This window comes from Opisthocomus hoazin, chromosome 6 (genome assembly GCF_030867145.1).
Source record: "Opisthocomus hoazin isolate bOpiHoa1 chromosome 6, bOpiHoa1.hap1, whole genome shotgun sequence".
NCBI classification, from domain to species: domain Eukaryota; kingdom Metazoa; phylum Chordata; class Aves; order Opisthocomiformes; family Opisthocomidae; genus Opisthocomus; species Opisthocomus hoazin.
In genome coordinates this window covers 3,461,370-3,481,653 of record NC_134419.1, presented here as the reverse complement: position 1 = coordinate 3,481,653, position 20,284 = coordinate 3,461,370, and the positions used below count along the sequence as shown (strand labels likewise).

General features: G+C 39.8%; 1 protein-coding gene across 2 annotated transcripts in view; it reads left to right on the top strand.

The window, feature by feature from the left end:
• The window catches only part of ATG4C (autophagy related 4C cysteine peptidase), a 26,797-nt gene extending 6,513 nt beyond the window's left edge, over nucleotides 1–20,284 (top strand). For both annotated transcript variants that reach the window (XM_075424333.1, XM_075424334.1), the window contains exons 5-11: nucleotides 2,374–2,704; nucleotides 4,667–4,737; nucleotides 6,113–6,249; nucleotides 9,848–9,926; nucleotides 10,589–10,665; nucleotides 14,972–15,091; nucleotides 19,009–20,284. In XM_075424333.1, coding sequence (XP_075280448.1) covers nucleotides 2,374–2,704; nucleotides 4,667–4,737; nucleotides 6,113–6,249; nucleotides 9,848–9,926; nucleotides 10,589–10,665; nucleotides 14,972–15,091; nucleotides 19,009–19,179 — 986 coding nt within the window. In that variant the 3' untranslated portion in view covers nucleotides 19,180–20,284. The remainder of the gene's footprint in view (nucleotides 1–2,373; nucleotides 2,705–4,666; nucleotides 4,738–6,112; nucleotides 6,250–9,847; nucleotides 9,927–10,588; nucleotides 10,666–14,971; nucleotides 15,092–19,008) is intronic.

Genomic DNA, 20,284 nt, shown 5'->3' with positions numbered 1-20,284 from the left:
GCGTAGAGGTATTTTTGGTTCTTAGTTAACCACCTTTTCTTTTCTTCTTCTCCTCATTCCCTTTCATCATCCACACTGCCCCTTTCAAACAAGCGGTCCTGTCCTCTGTCACCACTCCTTGTTGTGAAAATGATCCAAGTCATGGGCCTGAAGCCACCCGGGCATGTTAGTTGGAGAGAATACAGTGTATTGTTTACTCGGCCATTTGTCGGATCCCGGGAATTCTGTAGCAGAAGATAGTTCTGAAAGCCTGTTTTGACAATACTCTGTACTTACTGTGCAGATGTGATGTAAGCTGGGAACATAGTCCCAAAGAAACTGCATCACAAAGTCGTCTTTCTTGGTAGTGTCATGACCAAACTGTCAGATTGGCTTGCTGAATGTTCCTTTTGCTGTAGATATTTAAGTCATAAAACAGACATTATCCCTTTAAACTGACTACAAATATCAAAACATATGAAAATACTTCTGCTGAGAACAAAAATCCTTTAAATATAACTTCTGTTACACAGACATTTAAAGAAATAAAAAATAAATCTGATCAGTAGACTTCCTGTGAGTAGGAATGCGGAATGGCTCATTCCAAAGTAACCCCAAACAAAACAGGCCCGGGTTCAGATCTTTAAAATCCGTGGTTACTAAGAATTCCTTGCACTGTCCCCCATGCATCCTAATTTGGAAACTGATTTGGTGATTCCAGAGTGCTAGTGTTTCTGTGGCAATCCAAATGTGCAGAAAAATGGAGTATGTATGGTCTTTCTGGACTACTTTTCTCATCATCTAGTCTTCTGACAGCTGGTGAATTATCTTTTGAAAAGCTTTTTATGAGGTCTGGGTAGCTTAAAGTGTTTACATGAAGTTTTTCATCGCTGTTTACTCTTTTCCCAGAGATGTTTCTTTTATAGTTTAATGGTATTGTTTCTGTTTACAAAGCAAAACCTGACTGCAGTTACTAGCTGGAATACTTACACTTCCACTGCTATGTGGAATGTTCCAGATACTGCTGAAGGACGTTGTGAATGAGTTTTTATTTTAATTATTAAGGTACTGGCGAGTTTTACTTTAAAATGCCTGTGCTTAAGACACTGACTTAAATTTGAAGCTCAAAGTACAGGAATAGCAAGGCCTGTGATGTTACATTGAGCTTATGTGTGTGTCTGCAGTGAAAAATTAACACGGCGTTTCACAGAGGGGTGTCACTGGTGGTAGGAGGCATTGGCGCGGGGCGGCTGTCACACTGGAGTATGAGTGGGTGAGGTGGGTCATGGCCATTACCAGCGTGTGATATTACTGGAGCCCGAAATTAGATTTTAGAATTAAAATGTAGTTGCTTCTGTGCTTCCTCTTTGTTTCTCAAAGACTTTTACATGGATACTTCAGTAAGAGCTACGGGGAGGGCTGCAGCTCTTGCTCTCTGTCACAAAAGTTCCTCTTGCTGCTGTAACGGCAGCTTTCTGATCCTCCAGTCTTGTCCCAGATATGGCTCACTGAGCAGAAGCACCTCCTTGGCAGGCTCCGTTCCTTGCTTGCGCGTGGCAGCCTTCCTCTTGCCTGCCGGGATTTCGCGGGGTAGGTTCTGAGCTAACAGCGTGTTCTCTGTTCTGGAGGTTTCCTCACATGCGCTGTGTTGCACTTGGAGAGACTTCCAGTCATCTGACGAGGGAAGCCTTGCTCTTCTCTAGATGTGCTGAAGCATCGTTGTCCTGCAAGAGGAACGCTGTGTGTAGCGTGCATTGCTAAGGGAAACCTTCTGCTCGGCACGCAGACTGTAGATACTGTACTGAATAATATTTACACAAGTTTGTGGTGTAATGTAGATAAACAATTCACAGATTCAGTGAAGAAAAAAATCTTGTCTATTCAGATCTTCTTTGACAGTTTGTCAGGAAGAATTGTTTGGTTTTATATGAATAATTCTTCAGGTTTGCCTATTTTTTGAACAACTGATAAACCAGAAAAATTAAAAACAGCTTTTGAAACTTCTTGTTTGACACGGGTGGAACTTTTTAGATCATACTGAATAGCCAACTTTCATATTTTTACTATGTAACATAGTTCTAACCTGTGCCTTGTAGTCAGGTGTATCTTGTGTATCTTAACTGACTGGGATCGTGGAGTCTGCCCTGCTATCTCAGACAGCATAAATTGCTACCAGATGTACAGTCTGTAGTATTTCGTTTCACCTACCATTCAGCAGAAAATAAAAGCAAATCATATTCCACTCGAATTCTTTGTTTACATTTTAACAGTGACATTCGCATCTCAGCGTGTAAAGTCTGTGTGATTGGTTTGAGGAGAGAGGGATGTGCTTTGCTAATTATACCAAAAAGTTAATATTAAGCCTAATATGCACCTTAAAATTTCTTCCTGCAGCCTGGGTCTGGCCAGATGCGTTGGACATTGACGGTTCAGATTCTGAGTCGTGGACAGCCCATACGGTGAAGAAGCTGACGGCATCGTTCGAAGCATCGCTTACAGCAGAAACAGAACCCAAGATCCTGTCAAATCAGCATCAGGGAACATTAAAGAGAAACTGTGACGACAATGAAATGAGAGATGAAGTTTATCACAGAAAAATAATTTCTTGGTTTGGCGACTCTCCACTGGCAGCTTTTGGCTTGCATCAGCTAATAGAATATGGAAAGAAGTCTGGAAAAATTGCTGGTGATTGGTATGGGCCTGCAGTTGTTGCACACATTTTAAGGTAAAAATACCTTTATTCTTTGTTGTTGCTGCACCTTACACATTACAGGAGAAGCATTTCAAAGCGTCATGAGATTACTTCAGCTTAATTGAGCATCTAACTGTTCGTTATTGGCTGTGAAAAATGTCCATATTAGTAGCAATTCTAGAGATTTTGCAGAGGCAGGAAGGGAAATAGCGCTGGGTGCAGGAGCGGAACTCTGAGCCTTTGTTCGGTCTTATTTCAGGAAACAAACAACATTGCTGTTTTCCTGTACTTTGGGCAGTAGAAGTCCCAAGTAACTCTCCCAAACCTGAGCTTTTAAGTAGAGCTGCATTTAATGAAACGTTCCGAAAACTAACCACTCTTTCAACCTTGGAACATGCATAACATTATAGATTTTTTTTTTTCTTTTAATACTGTAACCTGGGGGCTGTAATGTACTGATAGTGTAATGAAATGTCAGAGCTAAAATTGATGTTTTCAGCATTTCTTTGCACACATCAAATTCTTGTGAAACTGTAAATGTATGGGACTATTAATATTATAATTATATCACAGTAAAAGTAAAGGGTCTGTGACATTCAGTGTGGTTAAAAAAAAGTCGAAAGTCAAATTTCTCCATTCTATGTGCTTCAGATGCCATTTCTTTGAATATTACCAATTTTTTTGTTTTGTATTTTTTATAGCCTTATACACTGATGTTCTTAGTGGATTCCAGTTTACCTATAAACTGAATCACTAATAAGTCATTTAAGCAGCAGAAGCCAAAGTTCATACATTTATATGTGAATGGAAGAATGCGATATTTAGCATAAAAGTATGTTAATCTTAAATGAACGTGTACTGAAATAACAAGGTGTATATGTGTGCATACATGCAAATGCAGACAGTGGTGTGAGAGGTTGGCATTATTTATGTGTTTTCTTCTGGGTTTTTTTTCTGATGATAGAAACTGTCAGAATTCTTTTTCCTTGCTTTAATTTGCGGTAGTCTGTTTACCTAATGGGAACAGGGGGGGGTGGTGGTTGGTCCAGAATTACATTCAACACAAACCCACCGGTGATTTCCACCACTGCAAAGGTTTCCTTTCCTAGATCTCCTTTCTCTCCTCCAGCACTACTAACAGTGTACAGCTCGCTCATAACTTGAGAACGACTGTATGAAATGATTCCTCAAAATATAGTGTGAAATAAAGGGATAGTGACCATTTAATGCAAGCGTGTATTGAAGTCAAAGGCTAATCTCCTATTTTGAACAGCTGAATTTCTTTACAAATGTTGTCCTTGATCGATGGTCATCCCTCAGACTATCGACATGTATTTTCTTTTTAGCTTTGAGGTCCATTACTCTTACTCTTTTGAGGATAACTTAATATTGCAATTATCATTGTGGAAGTTTTGGTGAAACCTTACGGCATTTTACATGCTAGCCTTTATTTCCATAGACATGAGGTGCTAAGTGGTGGCTCGTTATATGAACTGAGGTCAACTAAAGAGACCTGTCGAATTGAAAATAAAATTTTTGTCAGCAAATTTAGCCTTTATTATCCCAATATATGTGACAGAAAATTGTTAGAAGGAAATTAGGTAGTGAATGTGAATTTCATTGTAAGTTAATGTGTTTCTCTGGGCTTTTTTTCGTGGTTTTCATTGTTTCTTCTAAATAGCCAGACATTGTCATCTTTGCTTGGGAAGAACACGTAGCCATATACACTGGTTCTTGGTATCCAGTGCTTAAAACCAACCAACCCACCCACTCCACCCCCCATCTGTATTTACTAGGAATGGAAGATGTCTTGAATTAAAAAAACAAAACCAAACCAACCAACCAAACTAAAACCAAAAAAACCCAAACCCAAAAAACCCTCAACAATAAACAATTAAAACCGACCTGTTTCTAAAAATCAAATAACTTACGTTTATTTACTGTTAATTTCTTTAAAATCAGAGATGAGTTAAATAGTTTTGTGTTTGTACTTAGAAAAGCTGTTGAAGAAGCAAGAGACCCTGAGCTACAAGGAGTAACAGTCTATGTTGCTCAGGATTGTACAGGTAAATGTTGTGATTATGTAGATTTTTTGCAAATATTTCAGATGCTTTTAATGCCTTTCAGTAAGCACTTAACAATAGAGCTCTAAAGGAAAAAATAAAAGTGGATCCACAAAACTGAGATTATGGAGAGAAAGGGGTGCTTGAGATACACAGATGTTTGTTCTCTTTGAGAATCAGACACCCCAGCTGGAAAGCCTCGCACATTGCTTGTTTGGTGTCTAACAGTGGAATTCCAAATAGAGCAAGATCACTTTTTCTTACAGTCTAACTGTTGTAACTTTTTATTTTGTATTTAAATCAGTTAATAATCACTTCAATGTTGTTTTAGCAATAAGCTAGTATGAACTTCCATATCTTATTAAAAATACCCCCCCAAAACAACCAAACAACTGAAAACTACTTCTTTTGCATCACAGGATTCTCTTTTACCCATTTTTCTAGAAGGGAAAAAAAACACTGCGCCAGTCAGGAGAGGGAAGCAGAGTCAGTGGTAACCTTTCCTCTGCTCCAACGTGACATTTTAAATAATCAGTAACAGACAGAGGAGCTTAGAGCTCTGGATGTTCAGGAGCAGAAAATGATGACAAGATAAACTAAACGTGTGGTGAAACTTCACGCTGATGACTATAGTCTTTCAAATCTAAGCACAATGTGTTACTTCAGTAGCCATGTTCAGCTGGCAAAAATTTTAGTTATGTCATAACTGATCTTGGGATAGAGCAGATGAGACCGACATCCCTGGCTAATCAGTCAAACTGGTTTTAAAGAGATACTGTTTAATCATACGCTGCAAACCAGTTTCACCTGCCTTACAGTGACAGTGGAAATTTAAAAAATTCTATTAATTTTTCGCTTCTTTGTTATGGTGATGATTTTTTGCGCCTCTCTTAGTTGGGAGAATAAGTGATAATACTACATCAAGATTTTTTTGTCATTTTCAGTGACACTGATGTGATAACTTCAGACCGAACTTGAGTATTTATTAAAATCAATTACTGTCTTTTTTTCCTTTAACATGTAGATGTTTCTGTTAGTTGTAGGCTTTCAAGTTTTAAATTACTCCTTTTAGAAGACGTTTATATGACAGTAAATAAATATTTACTGGTTTTCTCCTAACCTACCCCTTCTGCATTTTTCTGAGGCTGTACCTTATGTCAGCAGCAGCACATTACCGTTCTGCAGAATATTGCCGAAAATAAGGAGGCGTAACACTGTTTTTCATCAGTCACTCGAGTTCTGTTTCAGGAGGACAGTAATATTTTGAAGGACTGTAGTTTTAGTCTGACAGACCAAGTGCTGGCATGTTGTAGGTGTGTCTTTGTAAAAGCTAGCGGCTATATTTAAAATCTGAATATTTCCGTGTGTCTCCTTTCAGTCTACAGTTCAGATGTTATTGACAGACAGTGTTCTTTCATGGACTCTGGAAAAGCAGACACAAAAGCTGTAATTATATTAGTTCCTGTGAGACTCGGTGGAGAGAGAACAAACATGGACTACTTAGAGTTTGTAAAGGTATGAAATGAGAGTTCAATCATTTTTCAAATAGTAGCACTAGGTGATATGAAAAGCGACTTCATGATGGCAATCTTCTACCTATTAAATGTGTGGTGGTGATTTTACAGTTGGAGGTTGTAAAGTTTGACTTTACAGATTTTAAATTTCCCTATTACAAGATCAGACATAATTGCAGAGCACATGATGTCCCTTGGTAAAGCAGCGATAAGTGTCCTACTCCTAAAGTAGCTACCTGAGAAGACATTAATGCAGTGGCTCAAATTACAAGTGGTAATTCAGTTACATATGCTGTTAGAGTTGTGCTGTATTAACTATCAGTCAGCATTTTAAAATATAAATATACAAAATTCCTTACTCTGTTATTTTCTTAGATGTCACATGATTTGAGGTTGTTGCTTGTCTGTTCTTCCCATTTTCTTTTGTCTTTTTCTTCCACTTAAGAGAGAATTTAGAATATTTTGATATCGTTAGTCACTACTTCAAGTATCTTTTCACTATCTGGACATAAGGATAAATGTTTTGAAGGACGGTGATGCAGGAATAGCAAGCAGTTACCACAAATAAAACAAAATGGAAAAAAGTAAAACTCGAGGATAAAGCAAAAGGGAGAAAGGTCTATGCTGTCCTTTTGGGTTTTTTTTTCTTCCAGCTGAGGTTCTGCTCGTGGTGCTACCACCTGAAAAGATACTGTAATCCTACCTCTAGAGTACTTCTCTTAGGGGAGAGATTCGTCTCTTAGCCCTGCTGCTTTATTGTTTACCATGCTGCTGTTTATCTGACTTTAAATTCTTGGTTTAATTATTAAAATACCACAATTTGGTAGCATGTACAAAACCGGAGAGTCTGTCATGTCATTTCTTTTGTGGCTGTGTTGTGTCTGTAAAATTTTAGGAAACACGTTTGTTAATGGCGTGGGGAGGCAGAGTGATGAAGCCTTTTATTTAAGTGATGAACTAATAAATTGTTTTTCTTTCCTGATTCCTTTCCCTGTATCTTCAGACGCTTGGTCTTGGAAAGTGTTAGCTCTGTTCTGATTAATTCTGACACAGCTAAGATAAGCCTGTGGTCGCAGAGGTGATCTGCAGCAACCTTACTTTACTTTCTGTGTTAACTGCAAAAAAGCCTTTGAATCAGTCGTGTCCAGTAGCACACACAGAGCCTTCGTTTGTAAGCTGACAAACAGTTGCCTCTGCAACTTTCATAAGGCTTTCTCAGCGAAAGAAAAGTGACTCCAGTCCTTTAATATCGGCTTTTATTCTTGACGGATATCTATGGCTAGTTTTACCCTTCAGAGGCTTTCTCAATTTAGCTCTCAAAAACACACTTTTGCCAGAGTAAAATATGTTTGCGTGGCACCGGGCTTCACAGCACAGGCGCGTTATCTACGCTTGCCTTGTACAACTGCCTTTACCAGGGTGATTTCTGCTGCTCATTTACCAAGGCCGGTGCTGCCTTTTGCAGTCTGTTAGGATGGAGACCGTGATAAGAGGGCTTTCAATTGCCTGTATTAGTCACTCCAGTCTCTGGCTTGACTGTTCACAAGAAGTGACTACATTTTTTGGGGTCTGGATTTAAGTTAAAAATGCAGATTTTAGAATGTAGTACAAGAGGTAATTTTTACAAAGGATTTTATATTTATGGATGAAAATTGATAAATTTTTTATAATTCACTTTTACAAGAAAATTCCCATAGATGAAAGTTATTCATTAATCTGAGTAGCTTTGCTCCCTTTCTGTTTCACCGGCAGAGGATGTGTCCTACTTAGCTGTTTCAACCTTCGCCTTTGATCTTCGTAAATGTTCTGTACTGCTCAGCCATCGAGGAGCATTTTCTAAAAAAAGCCACCTCATTCATATTTTAAATGAGCAGCACTTTCTGTTAGCCTGTATAAACCATACTGACATTGACTTTCTTAGCATCTCGGGTGAGGAGTACAGCAGGTTACGTTACTTCATCATTGTCTATGCAGAGAAAATTTTATCTTGAGAAGCTTTGGTCTTACCAGTAGATGAAATATCAGTCATTTTGTTGAGAGAAATTTTCCCTACTTATACAATGATAATGTAACGGTTATACTTCACTGGTTTATCTCTTGGAGGAGAGGATATAGATATGACTGCCAGCTAATGGAGATTTCACTTTAGCTCAACTGATAGTCTTCTGGATTGCTGTCCTGGTTTGGGCCAGCGTCCAAGTTTTTGGACCCAACACTTGTCTAGTGCCACAAGAAAACCACTGTGATTTACGGACATTTAAAGGCTGTTCAGTTTTCAGAGTATTTAATGGTCTTGGGCTTCAGTTGCATTAGAACAGTTGGGCTCAGCTTTCCAAAGTGCTTAGTGTTGGCAAAATTCAGCTCCCACTGGAGTTGGTGGGATAACTAATGGAGAACTGCGTTCAGCCAAGACTGAACGTTCACAAAAATCCTAATGAGCTCCGGTAAGAAACAAAACCTCATGAAAGCCAGAAGAGTAGAAATATGTTGAAGGGAGAGGGAGGCAAATCCTCTGTGCCTTCTTCCATTTCTTGGCTAGGTGCTGCTTTTAAGAAAGAAACGACCAGGGGTGAGTTCTTTGGTGTCCTTTGTCTGTGACTGCATCCAGAGATGGTGGGTGACAGAGGAACTGCAGTCAGTGAAACTGCTGTTCTTACCTGGACAAAACAGCATGCACACGGGTAAATCCTTCTCCGCAGCAGCAGAAGGTATAGCCATAAAATCAACATGGTGTTGTGTAGTGGTTGGTCTGCTAGGTTTGTGTGCTAGCACAGACACATGGGTGACAGAGCCCAACTCTTTTCAGCCTGGATGGACAGAAGTACGGCGGCAGCACTGGTGTGACTGTAGCCCACGGCTGATACCCCAGCTCCTTCTGTCCTTAGTGGCCCCGAGCTTTGCTGTGGGTGGAGGAGTGCATTTCTTTCGTTACACCTCCAGACTGAAAGGATTCCTGTATTTCACCCCGTGTCCCTCTTTAAGTCCCATTAGGTGCATTTGTAGTGTCTCTTTCTCAAGGTGCTGATGGTTATGGTTCCTCTACCCTCACAGTCAACAGCCAGTAAGATTTATGGGGCTGGTCTGTCGTGTGTCGCTCTCTCCTCCCATATTTTGGGCTGCTGTTTTAGAGCTGTATCTTGTCATTACTCTTGCTTCAGCTGGCATTTCTCCCTGTGATGTAAAAGTTCGTAGTCTAGACAGACATGTACACTTGGATGCAAAGAGAGCCCCCAGGGCCACCAAATGTAAATGTGTATGAACTCTGTAACCCAGATACCTTTTGGCTAAGCAACCTGTGCTCAACTTGTACAACATTACGTTTTGTCTCCTCCTGGGAAATGATACTGCCAGTTCAATGTGTGGGCATCTCATGAAAAGGGAGGACTTTCTGTGGAGTATCTGCTGGTATCTTTTCGCTTTGGTCAGTTGTAAGCTTCTAAACAGTGAGTCAAGCCCCAGAAAGTCATTAAGTCAGTCTTTAAAAAAAAAGTTTAAAAAGCTGTTTGCCTAAAAACAGTAAAAAAAGAGCAAATATTTTCATTCCGTTTAATACTTACTCTGTTTAACACTATCCTAATTATTTAATGTTCTTGTTGTAGGGAATTCTAAGCCTGGAGTACTGTGTTGGTATTATTGGTGGCAAACCCAAGCAGTCATATTACTTTGCTGGATTTCAAGGTTAGTGTTCCAATATGTTATGTCTCTTCCATATTTTTCTTTAACAGTTAGGAAGTTAATATTGAACCAGTGGGAAATAGCATGATTAAAATAGCAAAATGAGTACCTTATTAATTCATCATATCTACCAAAGTCCAGTCATTTGTCATTTACCCCATATAGTAATTGGATTCTGTAAAATGTACATTTAATTTCCGTTGTTGCATAAACAAGGCATAATTTATCTGTTTCGCCAAACTTCAGGAGCGTTTGCTGTTCCTATCTGGCAGTTCTTATTTACGTATTTGCTTTTTACTAGTTTAAGTGGTGTTAGTTGATGCTTAAATGACAAGCAATATATTCTTCCTGTCAGGATGAACTAGCACAATGCATTTTTCATACGCAAACTCCAGAATATAATTGTGTGTTTGTAAAAGTAATTTTATCACCAAAAATTAAATGACAGTCTCATCACTTTATAAAAATTCTGCTTATACAAGCATATTTGATTATGCAGAAGTTAATCTGTCCTGCAAAAACCCATGCTTCAGTCAATGAATATCAGCCTGGCAAGCAGTTACTTGCTGGCTTTTTTTTCAGCTGTTCTGCATAGAAATTGGATTGTAAGCAGTGTAATAATAAGGTGTTTTTTGAATTACTTGTCTTCTGTTTTGTCCTTGTAGATGACAGTTTGATTTACATGGATCCTCATTACTGCCAATCTTTTGTAGATGTCAGCATAAAGGATTTCCCTCTTGAGGTAGTATGGATATAGACCTGGCACTGTTTTCTTCCCATATGAATCAAAACTAATTATTTAGAGATGTTCTAGCTAGCTGCATCTTTATGGTTGTACAGTTACGTGTTACTTATCAAAGTTCTGCCCTTCTTTGTAGGCCTATGATCAACAAAAATGACCAGAGGTTAAAAGCTCAATGTGGGGTTTTCATTTTTACTTCATTAATCTTCATCTGTTTCTTTTTAATGATTAGAAAACCTCAAAAACAGATGATCACTTTATTTAAGTAATTTTCCATCAAAGAAAATAGACAATATTTGGACATCTTAAACCTGAGTTGTTTGGATTTGGTTTTGTTGTGTGGATTTGGTTTTGTTAGTGTGTCTTTTTGGTCTTTTTTTTTTTTGTATTTTAAATTCAAATTGCAGTCAGCATCATGGAGAGAATTACAGTAGTAGTCAATAGGAGGAGCCTGTTGTCACTTTGGAACCAGAGTTTCCTGTAGGTTTACCTGCTGCTTCTTTATCCAGGAATCCATAATATTTCTGTACTGGAGTAGGTGATTATAATTTTAAATGTGACTTTTTCTCCTAACAACTTTGGTCACTTCTTTAGCTTCAGACAAGTGGAAATTTTTGAGGCTTATTGTTGAGGTTTTTGGTTGACTAGGTGAATTTTACTCAAGACTTCTGAACTGTTTCTTTTAACGAGTTTTATTATTATTTTTAATCAAGTTGTTTTTATGGAATAGTAGTTTCCAAGAAACTGCCAGGTCTGAAAGTGAGGTGCTGCGTTCATCTACATGTAGTGAACCCATCTTGTCAGATTATGTCTAGGTCTTAAAAATCATGCTTGAGTTTTTTGGTTTTTGGTTTGTTTGTTTTTTTTAAGTAGTGTTTTCCCTTTTCTTTAACCTCTTGCCGAATAAGTTGCCTTGAAAATAGATAGAGCTAAAGGAGATTATTAAAGAACTCAATTTACAAGTACCGTGGGAAAGCATTATCTGTTGCAGAAGTAAGTGTTCGATAGCCACAGTACTCACAGTAGAAGTACTCGGTGCCATCCATACAAGCTCTCCTCAATCTTGCGTCCAACTTCCACAGGAGCTCCCAGTCTCCTCAGAGCAACTCTTCAGGCAGTGTAGAAACACTCTCTGGGTGCATCCATGGCTTAGGGCGGCATCAACTGCTCTAGAACAGAGTTGGTTATTAGTAGTGGTTCCACAGGCCAGTGTGTTCTGTGAAGTACTTCTAAATGTGGAAACACAGCTTCAGAAACAACATATTGCATTTAAATAAGGAAGAGGAATATAGATTTATCTCTACCACCTCTAAAATACTAGCTCCTTAATGTAGAATTCTTAAGGGTTTGCAGTAAAGTCCTGTGAACAGTGGAAGTGAGTCATACACAGCTCTTAAACTCACACCTGTGGAATTGAGTAGGTGATCTTAAATTGACTGTTTACACTTGAAATGTAATTCACATGGTGTGTAATGAAGTTGTGCGTCTTCAGGGCTTCTGTTTTGTTCAGCAGCCAAGAGTTAATGTAAACTGAGAGCAGTGGCGTGAACTGCAATGGTCCTGTCCATTGTTATCTTGAAAAGGGAGATCTGTTAACATATGCTGAAGTTGATCACAATACCTTAATCAAAATACCATCAAATAGTATTTTGGGAATGTACTTACATATATATATCAAAGGACTTACGCAGGGCTCATGTCAAATACTAGGGCGAGCTTAAAGCAAACACTACATATTTTTCAGTATTTATGCTTAACAAGATGCTTTAATTTGCATGACATATAATTTAAAGGTATAGGAGTCTCTAGAAAACAAGAAGGTTCTTAATTAAAAAAGGAACATAGCAGCAAAATGTATTAGAAAATATCCTGAACAGAAACTTGCATTATTTTTAGAGATGCCTTTCGGTTTGCCCTGTTGAGATATTTGGAAGAAGAGTTGGCGAGTCCCAGCGCTACCTGTTTGTACTGTGGCAGCAGCCAGAGATTATAACCAAGATCTCTGCCCCTTTATGCTAATAACTGTAGTAAAATGCAGTGCCTTCGCTGAAGATTTTACAGTTTAATTGGGTACGCCAGACAAAAGATGGGAAGAGCACAAAGAAGCAAAGCTGAAGTGACTTCCTTAAGGTCACACCGTAGCTCGGTGGCCAAGCTACAAAAAATACACATCTGCTTGGTTTCTGTTCCCATGACTAATCTTCCAGATTGTGCTGCAGACTGGCATTAATATGAATTTCCAAATAATAAGAAGGTTTTAAAATGTGTTTTGAAGGTACACGAGCTGGCAGCTTGGCTTGATCGCATCCTAATGCTTTTCTGCAGACGGAAAATATATTGCAATTTAATGCTTAGTGCATTTAATAGTATTATGTCTTTGTCCAGAAATGTCAAAAGTAAACAGAAATTGCTTTCTTAGTGTGGATAGTTGCTTGTTAGATTTATCTGTAGGGAGTATTTTCAAAATTGACAAATTGTCCAGAATAAGTTGGAAATCAATCCACTCTCTATTGGCTTCCAGAATCCATTTGTTTGGCGGAGTGGGGAAAAAAACAAAAAGCCTGCCCGCTTCTCTTTGTTGTACAGCGGCTTGTGCAGCAGTGAGACTACTGCCCTGCGCCTCCGGCACAACCGGAGGTACCGTGTTGTTGCTGAAACGTCGCATGTAAGGCAGGGTTCGATTTATGTGTTTGACGACTCAGGAATGAATACGCAAGATACAGTTTCTGCATATAAAATTTGAACAGAATTAGAAGAAAAAACAGTGACTTAAATCAGTCTTGTAGAAATAGTACTTCTCATCTTTGCTTGTATTTTTTAGCAGAGGTGTAACAGAAATACCTCTCTGAGGTTTGTAGTCACAAGTACAGAGCAATATACTTCAGCAGGTAAAACCGTTACACGGACAGATACGCTCGGCTGAGGGAACTAGCGCTGTCGTCTTCTGTAGATTGACTTTTCTGACTGGCAAAAAAAAAAAAAATTTAAAAAGGATAAATTGGGTTTCTGGTATACAGACTGCTTGATGTTATCTGTCAAGGGTTGCTGCTGCTTTAGTCAAATGAGATTGTAACAGCCGCGAGTTATCCTTCGAGGGGATCGCAGTGGTGGTGGTAAGAGATCTCCCGTGCTGCTCGGTCCTGGCATTACTGTGGTGTTGGTAGAGCTGTCCTGGCCCTGTGCTGAGCAGCGCGGTGCTGGGGGAGCTGGGAGCTCTGCACAGCTTACGTGTAAATGTGAAGGAAACAGCACAGGCTGTTCATGGGAGAATACGGATCACGGGGGGAAGCCCGTGAAACACAAAATCTGCATTTTAGTACAGTGGTGTCTCCGTCGCAGTGTGGTGCAGACGTGGTGCGTTAGCATTTGTTGCTGAGCAGCTGTAGCAGGATTGCTAGGGATTTAATAGAGGTAGGATGACGGGGTGGTCCTGCGTGTTAGAGGCAGAATAAAGAGGCATGCCTTTGAGAGGCAGTCCGTGGTGACCAGATCATTCCAGTTATTAGACCGTGAGCTTCACCAAAACTACAGTTCCTGTCACAAATGAACACATAATCAGGGTAAATAGCATGTGCTTACCTTTTCTCTCAAACTGCGAACGAGGAGTGCGAGGAAGGGTTTTATGTGTGTGTTTGTTTTTTCTTATAGCATGGCTGCTGATAGTAGCAGTTCACAGCACTGTCAGAGCATCATCTGTCATGAAAAGAGACTTCACATTAGGAAAAAAGCATTTATAAGGCAGGGCATGTTGACTGGGTTTTTTCCTGCTTGTGGACTTTTGCGATATGGTTTTGCTTTTGTGGTTTTTGTGGGGTTTTTAAGCCGTTTCATTTACTAAAGGAAAATACATGAGGTTGGTTTATTCCATTATGTCTCTTTTATAGAGGTTGGGGGAGGGAAAGGGGCAATGGGCGGTGGTAGTAAAGCAGTAATTGTGAGATAGTGCAAAAGCTGTTACAAATTCAATTTGCAGAAGAGCATTCGCCTCCTCTGCCTTGGGAATATTCATAAAGGGCTGCTCGGAGCGGCAGACCTCTGGCAGGTTTCAAACTAACGTGGTGTTGTGTGCGAGTTTGGTGAATGCAGCATAAACAGCGGGAGGTTTCATACCTGTGTGGAGTGAAATTACTTGAATGTTTGGGAGGGGTAGAAGAAATGACTTCAGAAGTGTGTGCTGGGTTTTCATTCAGGTGGTGCATGGGATTGTATGTTAAAGCTGTTGGTGGGGAAAAAAGTAAATGCATTGGTCTGTAACATTCTCAACCTTAACCATGTATTTCATGTTTTTTGATCTTGAATCTTGCAGTCATTCCACTGTCCTTCTCCCAAAAAGATGTCATTCAAAAAAATGGATCCGAGCTGCACAATAGGATTTTACTGCAGAACTGTGCAGGACTTTGAGAAGGCTTCTGAAGAAATAACGAAGGTAGGTGTGGAAGTCACCACAGCGATTCCTCGGCCAGAACGGCGTCTCTGTACTGTGTATGGGTAAGGGGGCAGAATCAGCTTCACTCCTCTAAGTGGACGTAGTTCTGTTCTTCATATTTATTGCTGCATTTATAATCGTGAGAAATCTAGGTTGTGTTTCATTTCGTCCGATGTTACCAATGCGTAAAACCTGGGTTGCATTGCGAGAGGCGTCTCTGGCGGCGCAGACTGATGGAATCGGGACAGGGCCCACGAGGTGGCACTCGTGAAATGGGAATATTTCTGCAGCCAGCCCTGGCAGCCGCAGGGATCGCCCCCTGCCCGGGGAGGAATTTTGAAAAGGCATCAATCCCTCGGGAGGGAGTTTTTTTTAAATGGAAGTATTTGATCAAGCCAAAATTGTGTATTCTCTCTCGTTAGCGTAAGTGCTCTTTCTGATGGCGTTTCAATGTAAGGCAGCGTGTTTATGATTTGGTGACAATGTTTTGAAGTCTGCGGAGCAGGTATCACCCAGCACGTCTGTCTGATCATGTCCTTCCACTTGAAAAACACTGGTTCGGGTTCACTGAGGTCCAGATGTAATTCACTTTTTTTCCCTTGGTTATTAGAGTGTGTGAGTGTATGAAATACAGCATTATTAATATGTTATATTAGCTGTGGTAGCAGATAACTGTGTTCAGTGGTTTTAAAAAATAGTCTATGAAAGAACGCAGCGGCGGCAGCAGAAGATGGTCACAATATTAGTATTCTAACCACAGCAGTTATCACAACAGCACAAAGAATTTGTGTTTGTACAGCATTTTGAATGTCCTCTTAACTGGCATTAGTATTGTAGCAAAAAAAGCATTTTTAACTCAACACTGTACATAATCTTCAGTAGATGTTGATTGATGCTGAAGTTGTTTCTGTGATTGTTACACAGAGAGGTAGAAAATAGATTTAAACAGTTAGAAGTTCCTAAGTGACCGATATATGGAAAGTTTAAATGGTGAAGTTTCTGTTCGCCTATGTTTTGCTGTTTTGTCATGTAGGAGAAAGAATGTCAGTGCATGGTAAAAAAATTAAATTACAAAATTGGTTGCACTGGAAGTTCTCTTTCTTTTTTCCTTCTTTTTTTCTTTCCTTTCAAGTTTGGGATTAAGTACGTTTTGTTTTCTGAACGTATGTTGTGAAAATACTCCTGGCTAATCGAAGTCTTGGAGCTATTATCGTGGTATTTTAGATAGAAGTTCTTTAATACTAGTGACATTATTTCATAAAAATGTATTTCAGGCACAGTAAGTTTGAAAATAGAGGAAAGTTTGGATACAAATACAATGTGAGAAACATTCTGTGATCTTTCAATCCTTCCTTCACCTCCTTTATTTTTTCCTGCTTTTCCATTATTTTTCCATTTGTTTGCAATTTGACCGCGATAACTCTTGAACTATAAAGCACGGTATACCCTCAGTGTGCTCTGCGTAGGCTAGACTGAAAAATTCAGGTTCTTGCTGCTTTTGTGGGCAGTAAGAGGTGGGAGAAAAGATTTAGCTGTTATTACTTGAGGATAAACCTTACGGGCCATATATTCAGTGGTGGGGAAATCAGGGCATTGAAATCAAGGGCCCAAATGGAGCGACTGGTGAAGCTCCATCCAAATCCCATTCAAGTTACCCTTTGTTTCTGTACTTGCTAGTTAGGCAGCTGTTGTCAAGTAGTTTAATAATACCTGGAATTAAATAGCTGGTAAATTAAGGAGACCTGGAAAGACATCCAGCCTTGAGAAGGATGAGTTTACTGACTGGCTGCACTCCTACGCTTCCAGCACAGATACCGCGCAGGCGCAGCAGCTTCTGTCTGGCTTCTCAACGCCGTGTGGCAGCTCCTCGAGGTCAGCGAGAAGCTCTGGCCTTGCACAGCGCCTGGGGGGCTCTGCCTTTTCCCGGTCGCAGCCTCTGCTGCTACTTTACCTTGCTGCTTAACTGGTACCAGGCCTGTCTTTCTGCTAGTGCAGCGAGTTGTTTCCCTATCAAAACCCATGACAGCAGATAAATAATCCACTTGGGCTACAACTGCATTTGCCCATTTGTAGCCCAGGTTCTTACCAAAAATGAAAAGTTCTCTGAAGAACTGGACTGATTGAGTGTTGAACTTGGATGCAGTTCAGCACAAATAATTAATTGGTGCAGTGACAGCCATGGCAGTCTGTCTGACACTGAAATACTAAAAAATACTGATATTTATCAATAAATTTATCTGGAGAAATCATCACAGTGATAAATAAAGAACTTGCAGGTTGTTTGGAGTTTCACGTTGCCTGTGATCACCGAGTGAGATGTAGCTTGATAGTACTTGCAGTGATCTTAACCAAGTTCCAGTCGACTCTTGTTCAGGCGTTTGTCTGCCTGTCCAGTTCACGTTCTGTATTAGTATTTCGTCGCCTCTCCCAGCACACCGAGAGAGGAGTTACGCGTACCTGCAGAGAGGGAGCTTTCAGGGACAGCAGTGGAACTGCAGGTGTATTTCCCTCCTGAGTTGGAGGGAGCGTCTTTAAAGGTGCGATGGTTGGTTGGTCGCCGCGCGTTCCCTGCGACGCAGCATTCGGATGAGTTTCTGTTCCAGACTTGCAATTAGGAGCTGGCCCGAGTCCACCCGCCCTCCTCGCAGGCCAGCACACAGCCTGCATGTGGGTACCGGCTTCTGTTCCTCCTAAGCCAGCTTGTGTTCAGCCCTAGGGGCTTTGCATCCAGTTATCCAGTCTTCTCAAGAAACAAAGCGTTTGCATGTCTTACAAACATTTTTTCTTTCTAATGCTTACTTGTTACTCTTCTTTTGCTCATTAATGTGTGCATGTCTCTCTTCTATCTCCTTGCTCTTTTACCCAGGTTTCACATGACAAGAGCCAAATGCAATTAAAATAAAGTGGAAAATTTCAGACCACAGTAGAAATCAAAGAAATCAAAGATTTTACTGTGGTTTTTAATTTTTTTTAAACACCCTCCTCAGCCCCGGACCGTCTTTTGTTAAATAGTTCTCACTGTTTGAAGATCTATTTAGGTTTTTCTACTTGTTTAGATTAATTGTTGTTGTGAAATTACATTTAGTGATTTTAGTTCCACAGAGTGTATACCTCTAGGCTACTGTAGTTCTGCATGTCACTGCATCACGGTGCTGTTTTTTCAAAGCAGGTAAGAAGTTTTTAAAAAATCAAAAAAGAAAATAATTTTTAAAAATCAATTATTAAATTAAGTGTCCAAAACAGCCTGAAAGGCTGAAATGTCCTTCAGTATTTGGCAGATATTTATCTGCTATTAAAGCTATTTTGCTGATCTGTTTCAGTATTTACCATTCCCCATCACCCACTTTCTACAAGCTCAGTTTTCTTATTTATAAACATAGATGTTTGGCACCCTAGTTACCACAGCCTGTTCCTGTCGTCAGTCTGGTTTTAGCTGTGTGCTCTTGGTCGGCTTATTTACATTGGTGCATGTGTTCTAAACTTTTAAATAAAAACATCGAGTATTGTACCTGCTGATTCTACAATGAAAACATCTCCCTGAGACACTCAGGGGCTTCAGGATTCACACCTGTGCCTGAGGAGAGCCTTATGGCCACGAACTGTGGTGTGGAGGTTTTTATCTTCCTAGCAGAGCTCCAGCTGCGCTGCAACAACCAGCACGGAGAGGTGATCTCTGGGGAACAGGGTGCAGGCTGCGGCGTAAAAGGAGCAGCTTCCTGAAGAAGAAATGGAAGTAAATGTTGGTTCGACAGGAGAAGGGGATGTTGAGATTGTGCAATGCTTTTATTTTAATATGATGATAATAAAAACAGAAAATGCATTTTTTTCTTTGCAGTTATCATCAGATAAATATTGCTGCTTACTGTATTTCTTCATTTCCAATTAATGTCTTGTCTGGTGTGTCTTTTACGTTGCAGATGCTGAAATCTTCATCAAAGGAGAAATATCCGTTGTTTACGTTTGTAAAGGGTCATTCTAGAGACTATGACTTTGCTTCCAGTCCACTCCGTGAAGAAAATGACCTTTTCTCTGAGGATGAAAAGAAAAGATTAAAAAGATTTAGTACAGAGGAGTTTGTCTTGCTTTAAGGACATTTTACACAAGATTATTGGCAGCTGTCCAGGAGAACACTTGCCTTTTGAAAAATAAAAAAGTGTAGGTGTCCTCCTTCCTCAAAAAGGCAAGCTTGTGCTGAAATGGGTCTATTTTCATAAAGATGATAATGTTTTATATGTTAATGGTCTTTAAAATGTCATTTATAAATGTACTTACTAATTATTTTTGTTCACTACTAGTTGAGTGAGTTGAATGTCACGTTGTGCTAGTGACGACGGAAGGCACTGGGTAGAGCCAGGTGTGCTGGGATCCGCCTGCGTCCTGGTCTTGCCCTCTGGAAAAGCTTGGCCAGTCCCCAGAGCCGGACGGGTGACCCTGATGTCCTGTCAGGCCAGGACAAATGGGGAGCAGAGGCTGCCAGGCACCCGTGGGGTTTGTCGTGGACGCACATCCAGAGGTTTTGAGACCACGTTGTTTCTGTTTATGAGCAAAATAAGAGTTCTGTATTCGTGTGGTAAGGGTAGAACTGACCTGTCTCGCTACGTAAGCCCGAAGAATAGTTCATGCTGTAGCCGTGACGCACATCCTGAGCAGCACAGTGCAGGAGAGGTGAGGTTGGGAGATCCGTAGTAATTGTCAGTTGCAATACTGATATAATTATATAGGCTGAATTGTGAGTTAAGGTACTATTTAGCAGTATGATTTTATAATGGTTTCTCATTAAGCTTGCTTTGGAGCCCTAATAGGAGGAGTGAAGATAAAGTATTACCTTTCCCCACAATTTTTAAAGGTTATACTATTAATATTAACTGCAACCAATCAAAGCAGCTAAAGACAATTATTAGAAGAGAGCGCTGTTTGTTTCCTGTTTCAGCTACTATAATGTTGAGGCTTCTCTCCTATTAGTGCAGCTTTTAAATCAAAGCAAATGGGGGAGTGGATGTTAAAAATCCTGGGCTGTGGTTTGTGGTTTTTTTATACATGTTATTACTGTACAAATGATTACTTGATGGTGTGTGTTCTCAGACTGCAAACAAATGTACATAAGTAGTTTCATGTTTTAACAAATACGATTGAAAAATTGAAAATACGATTTAACACTGCTTGGAAAATAAAAAAGGTGTGAAAACATTAAAA